We start from the raw sequence: 6,740 nt of genomic DNA on the forward strand, positions 1-6,740 counted from the left end.
CTCACAATTCTCTATCTACTTGAGGTCAGGCCTCCGTCCAAGGTTTGCTTGAAACCCACAAGCAACGAATGCTACAGGGCTCTTGGAGACTGTGTGTCAGTTCGTGGACATGTCTTCGATTTCCTCAGTGTCCTCCGCCTCCTTTTCGTCAGGGGAAGCATGAACACGCTCGATCTTCCCGTCTGCAGTACCAGAACTTTCCATATCCTGGGGCGAGGATCTTTTGAAGTCTCTGGTCACTTTATACCACTTGTCTGCCGAAAAGAAGATCTCGTCGATTTGCTCCAGCGACCGGCCTTTGGTCTCGGGAAATATGAACAGAACAAGCGGTACTGTCGCAGCTGATATGACCGCAAAGATGATGTATGTTTGATATCCAATTGACGCAAAGCATGTCGGAATGATCTCGGCGATGACGAAGTTGAAGAGCCAGTGAGTCTGTCGAATCATCAGCACCGTGGAAAGTATAAGCTTTCGATGACTTACAGCTGTTCCGATTGCAGAGAAGTGAACACGAAGCTCGGAGACTCCAATCTCGGTCGCGTACAAGAAGTTGGCGCCCAGATAGCCCACTGGAAAGAATGTCATGTACAAGAACAGGAAGAAGACGGCTGCCCTCCCCGACCCGACGCTGTGGTCCAGCTGCGAGACAGTCGCGGCCAGGCTGACCATCGCTAGACTCATTCCGGATCCAGAAATAATGAAAAGAGGCTTACGACCGTAGCGATCGACAATCATGAGTGGGATTAGGCAGACCAATATCTTCCAGCTCAGCAACGATGCGCTCAGGACAGCTGCCTCCCGGGTCGCAAAATGCAGCGACTCTGTGAAGATCGTGTTGGCGTAGTATGTTACCCCATTCGCGCCCGTCATCTGAGCGTTGAAGTTGACCGCAAAAGCGAGACAGGCTCGGTAGAACTCCTCCTCTTGACGTTTCGACAGGATCCTCGCCCAGCCCTTGACGGTGCGTTGGCGATGAATTTCAAACGAGTCGAAGACAGCAGTTGCTTTGATTCGAAGCTCGTCTGAGTCGTCCGCCATATCGTCCAGGATGGCATAGACATGTGTGGCCTCGTTGATGCGGCCTTTCTGTGCAAGCCACACGGGCGACTCGGGGAAGAAGAACACAGAAGCCAAAAGCATGAGAATGAAGATGATAGGGATCGCGAGTGGCAGCCTCCATGCGACCTGGCTGTGCGGAATCACGCCCAAGCCATAGTTGACCCAGGACGCCATCGCTGAGTTTCACGTCAGTAAAGACTCATTGCTACACGGGATACGATTGGACGCACCTTGACCAGTAGCTACGAAGATTCCAATCACCACTACATTTCTGCCGCGACTCTTGGGCTTGGTGCACTCAGATTGCCAGACTGGAACGAGTGCATTGATGCCACCGACTCCCAGGCCTGTGACTATGCGACCGACGATGAGTTGAGCAAGCGAAAAGGACGAAGCCTGGAGCGTTTGTCCGATAATACCAACAACGGCATGGACGGCCAACGCACGTCGACGACCATAGCGATTCCCAAGGGGCACGGCAAACAGGGCGCCAAACAAGCAGCCGATGGTATAGATAGCTACGACGGTGCCTATCACGCCGAAGTCAGCACGATGGTCTGCTATCTGCATTGCCATATTGAAACCCACCCTGGATGGTAGCCTTGTGCACTTTATTCCCGCCCTTTGCATCGACGGTATCGATCTCTGGAAACGTATGGACGAACGGAGGATAACCCAGAATACCTCCTGTCGACGATTGATTGTACCCGAACAGCAGGAAAGCTGGCAGGACGACCAATGCGATGCGAACAACCGCAAGTCGATGACCTCGTAGGTTGAGCAATGAAGGCATGGTGTCTTGATGGTGCAGTATTCGTCGATGATCTGCTGCGCCTAGTGACCAGTGAGAAGGAGAGGGATAAGGCCTAGCTGCAACGTGAAGGCTGGGCATGAGTGTAGATCAGACTCCGCAGTACACGCAGCCTAAACTTTGAGACGGTTTAGGATTCAAACACGGCAATACGATGTTTGGACCAGGTTGAGAGATCTTTTTTGAGGAGGTCGGGCTTTCGCCGGTCATGGTCTCAGTGGGCCGCGACGCTGTTACGACATATGTGGTGGAATCGGCGAGGAGTGACCACGCCCGCCTAAACTTTGAACCGATCCAACCTCGCATGGGTGGCTGTTTGACAAACTCTAGATTGATCAGTCAAGGGCGTCGTTTTGTTTGACTGGGTCTCTGATCTCGACATCACCGACTCTCGCCATTTTCACGGCGATTCTGAAGAAAGCTGTCAGAGCCAATCAACACAATGCCACCGGTCCCAGCGAAACCACGAATCTTGCTCTTCAATCCAGTGCGGCATGCACTCGCGGCATATAAGGCATTGGGTGATACCACCGCCCCAGAGGTCGTCACCAGTAAATCGCGGAGCGAGTTCTTCAAGGACTGTCAGGGCAAATATGCGGACGTGGCGGCAATCTATCGAACTTCAGCTAGTGGAGCCGTAAGTAAAGATTCACTAACACTGACATGAATATCAGACTAATGTGTTGTGCGGCACAGATCGCGGGCAAATTCGACAAGGACCTGATCCAACATCTCCCACCTTCAGTCAAGTTTATTTGCCACAACGGGGCAGGCTATGACCAAATCGATGTCGATGCTTGCTCGGCCAAAGGAATTACTGTTACTTACGCCCCGGACCCAGTAACGGACGCCACCGCGGATCTTGGAGCCTTTCTCTTACTTGGTGCTCTGCGGCAGCTCAACCCTTCGCTGGTATCTCTGCGAAAAGGCAACTTCAAGAATGGCGTAGACTTTGGCCATGACCCGCAGGGAAAGGTTCTCGGGATATTGGGCATGGGACGTATTGGTAAAGCCTTGATTAAAAGGATGACGCCTTTCGGAATGAAGTTCATTTACCATAACCGTCGACCCGTGGACGATGCGGGCGATGCAAGATATGTCTCCTTCGCCGAGCTGCTGTCTCAAAGCGATGTCATCTCAGTCCACGTTCCCCTGACGAAACCCACCGTTCATCTCATTGGAGCCAAAGAGATCGCGCAGATGAAGCCGGGAGTGGTGATCGTCAACACAGCGAGAGGTGCGATCATCGACGAGGCTGCCATGGGAGAGGCGCTAGAAAAGGGGCATATTGCTGCTGTTGGACTCGACGTGTACGAGGAGGAGCCCGTAGTACACCCAAAGCTACTGTCAAATCCTCGTGCCCTACTTGTGCCGCATTTGGGGACACATACGACTGAGACTTTGGCAAAGATGGAGACTTTGGCGATGGAGAACGCGCGGAGGGGTGTGCTGGGTGAGGAGCTTCTTACAGTTGTGCCGGAGCAGTGCAAGGCTCCGGCCAAGATTTGATCTAGATTTTGGTCCAACCCAGTCTTTCACAGACGGTCTCGTAGATATAGATCTGCTTGAACGAAAGCTTCGTTTGGAGCTCCAGATGGTGTTGAATTGACCTTCTTTAAACGTCTGTGCGGACCCCAGCGAGTTCATACTATAGACACTTGCCTAGCCTTGCTCACGCAATCCAGCACATTTAAAGCATAGGAAAAGTCTGCAGCGCACTTTGGCCGAGATCGTCGCAGTAGGATCGAATGACCTAAAGCACCCGGCTGCGTAGTGACCGGTCACACGACCTCACCAGAAGTCCCACTGTGACGGGTTAGTCAATGGCTGGATCAATGTTGTGCCGTTTTCTTTATCCGACTAGAACCATGCCGGCAAAGTTGCGACCTTTGAAATGTTAATTGGGTGATTAAAACATGCCAAAAGAAAGGCTTTGCTACTTGGCTACAGGTGAAATCAAACATTGGATTTTCTTGGCATCTATTCCACCCTCCAACACGCTACTGAACGTTTATCATGGCGAAGGTTGCGGTTTTGGGCGCTTCAGGCCAGATAGGCCAGCCATTGAGCTTGTTGCTCAAAATGGTAAGTAAACGTTTTGCTAGGCTAGCAACGCACAAGGCTGATCTCAACGTGTAGAGCAATCTTGTCAACGACCTCTTTTTGTACGACGTGGTGCACAGTGTCGGGGTTGGCGTAGATTTGAATCAGATCGACACACCCGGCAAAGTTCAAGGATTCTTGCCTGCCGATAATGGGCTTGAACAGGCTCTTGCAGGCGCTGAGGTCGTAGTCATCCCAGCGGGTATTGCACGAAAGCCTGGCATGACTCGGGATGGTCAGTACAAATCACCTCTATCTTGCAAGACTTGAACATAACTAAAGCTGAAGTTTTGACACAGATCTTTTCAAGACGAACGCGGGCGTGATAAAAACGCTCATAACAGCTGTGGCGACAACATGTCCAAAGGCGTATGTCTGCGTTATCACCAACCCGGTAAATAGCACTTTACCCATCGCTGTCGAAGTGCTGAAGCAGCACGGCGTTTTCGATGCTCGCAAAGTCTTCGGGGTGACGACACTCGATGTTGTCAGGGGGTCAACTTTTGTGGCTCAGGAACTGGGAGACCCGAATCCTAAGAACTACGTTGTCCCGCTCCTGGGGGGTCACAGTGGCGCAACGATCTTGCCGCTTTACAGCCAGTGTCAGCCGAAAGTCCAACTTTCCCAAGAGCAGCTCGAGAGGATCACCTACCGTGAGTGATAGCCTTTCAGAGTGAATGCCTGACCATTATAGCTGATAAAAAGGCAGGTGTGCAGTTTGGCGGCGACGAGATCGTGAAAGCAAAAGCCGGAGCAGGATCAGCAACTACATGCATGGCATACGCAGGTTTTCGGTTCGTCCACCTCCCCCTCCATCTTCGAAAGTTGCAAGCTGACTTTGCCAGCTTCATTGAGTCCATACTTCGAGCAAGAAACGGCGAGAATGGTGTCGTTGAGGCCGCATACGTCTACCTCCCTGGAATTGAAGGTGGCCAGGCAGTCGCAGACAGACTGCAGGTTGACTATTTTAGCACCAAGCTCGACTTCTCAAAGGAGGGAGCTGTTCGAGCACATTCAATCGGGCCACTCTCGGAGTATGAGGAGAAGTTATTGGCAGCAGGTTTGCCGGAGCTGAAGGTCAATATAAGCAATGGGACAGCGGCGGCGACTGCGAAGATATAGGCTCATAGGTTGAGGAGGGCATATGCCTACACGTTGATCTCACGTATAATCCCATGAGAGATGGCTAGATATCTAAAAGTACATCTCTTATGTAACAACTCTGAAAGACTTTCAAGGTATCAGCTTGAGATGAGTGACGATAGGGCAGCGCTCAGGCATTTGCAGAAAGTGCTTGCGTTCTCAAGTGATATGAAGCAACCCACTGACCATTTTTACAACTCTGGGCATAAACCTGTGTGCTGCATCGTCTGCAAGGATGCTTGCGGAGAACATCAGCACATGTATCTCAGTATTCTGTGACGTGCGTGGATCAGTTCCCGGGCTTGGCTGCGGTTCTTTCCTAACGGTGACTCAGTACTGCACTAGACGAGACTGATAAGGAGAATGTGGTTTTATTGAGAAGAGAGTCGATGACGATCTCGGTACTCTAGGTTCGGTACGATGAGCAGCTGAGTAAGCATGCTGGCTTGGCAATCACATGCCAAATTAACTATAAATCCTGTCCTTGCATGTTACTTTCAAGGACGCCTAAATAGCCCTACAAAACACATTACAACTGAAACAGTCTATAGAAGTACTTTCCGCTACCTATATACTCCTTTATTCTACTTATTTAGTTTATTAGGAGATTACCCGTTAACGTTAAAGTCTTACTAAAGTTATAGATAACGACGAAGTCGTTAACGCCGATAACTAGCCTATTACCCGCTAACGCAAAATTAGCTATAACTAGGTTATCTACGGGATAGAACGGGATATAATTAAATACACCTAACGTTACTTCTAATAGCGAGCGAATAACGACTAGAATAATAAGATACGATATTAGTTAATATATAAGACATAAAACGGGGTATTAGAATTACTAGTATCGTCCTCGGCCGTATATACCCTTCCTACGAGATCGATATATATACCTAGGAAGATAAAACTATTAGCGATATAGTTAAAAACGGGTCCGGATACTCTACGTTTACTATTAGTAATCCTAGTCTATATTAGTAAGAACAGTCGTCCGTTTATAGGCGTTCTATTATCTATTAGATTATAGACGTAGATAGAATTCGCCTTAGTTATATAGGTCGGTAGCTATAATAACTAATCCGTATTAATTAAGGGCGTATCTAGGGAAAAGACCGGTAGGTTAGTAATTATCTCTAGTATAAAAGCGAGTACCTCTATTCTTAGGTATATATACTCGTTATATAAAGTTTGCGCTAATCCGGAGATACTCTTATTCCGTTCGGAGTAAACTAGTTATTAGGTCCTAGTACTAGAAGTAGTACTTTATTAGTTAGGCTAAACTTCTATACCGCCGTATCGTACCGCTACTACGGAACCTTAGGAATATTAGAGTAAACCGAGAAGGTCGTAGTATAGATATAATCCTTTCCGGAGATTCGTACGATTATAATATCGTCGTACGGCGCTAATAGGATACTCTAGTACGAGTTAAATATAGGTTTTATTTTTAGTATAATAGGATCGATTACTACTTATTAGGATCGGTTCGTTAATCCTAGAATCTTACTATAATAGGGGGTTGTAGTAATATATAGAACTCTAATTAACCTAGTACTAGGTTAAGTATAGAACAAACTTCTACCTTCTCTATCCTCGTATACGGCGAGTATAAAATACG

At 48.7% G+C, this 6,740-nt stretch overlaps 3 protein-coding genes across 3 annotated transcripts; 2 read left to right on the forward strand and 1 right to left on the reverse strand.

The window, feature by feature from the left end:
* Positions 1-96: 96 nt before the first annotated feature.
* Positions 97-1,855, reverse strand: M409DRAFT_30988 (uncharacterized protein; the record flags this gene model as incomplete). The annotated part of the gene is made up of 4 exons (XM_033810152.1): positions 97-438; positions 487-1,238; positions 1,293-1,592; positions 1,651-1,855. The coding sequence occupies 4 exons, from the start codon at positions 1,853-1,855 to the stop codon at positions 97-99; spliced, it is 1,599 nt and encodes a 532-aa protein (XP_033659409.1).
* Positions 1,856-2,315: 460 nt separating this feature from the next.
* M409DRAFT_71610 (uncharacterized protein) lies at positions 2,316-3,442 on the forward strand (the record flags this gene model as incomplete). The annotated part of the gene is made up of 3 exons (XM_033819248.1): positions 2,316-2,510; positions 2,570-3,357; positions 3,433-3,442. 3 exons carry the CDS (start codon positions 2,316-2,318, stop codon positions 3,440-3,442), a joined length of 993 nt encoding a protein of 330 aa, XP_033659410.1.
* A 447-nt stretch (positions 3,443-3,889) lies between these two features.
* M409DRAFT_38197 (uncharacterized protein) lies at positions 3,890-5,098 on the forward strand (the record flags this gene model as incomplete). The annotated part of the gene is made up of 5 exons (XM_033810882.1): positions 3,890-3,958; positions 4,013-4,211; positions 4,276-4,629; positions 4,686-4,770; positions 4,822-5,098. The coding sequence occupies 5 exons, from the start codon at positions 3,890-3,892 to the stop codon at positions 5,096-5,098; spliced, it is 984 nt and encodes a 327-aa protein (XP_033659411.1).
* Between the last annotated feature and the right edge of the window lie 1,642 nt (positions 5,099-6,740).

This window comes from Zasmidium cellare, assembly GCF_010093935.1.
Source record: "Zasmidium cellare ATCC 36951 unplaced genomic scaffold M409scaffold_81, whole genome shotgun sequence".
NCBI classification, from domain to species: Eukaryota; Fungi; Ascomycota; class Dothideomycetes; order Mycosphaerellales; family Mycosphaerellaceae; genus Zasmidium; species Zasmidium cellare.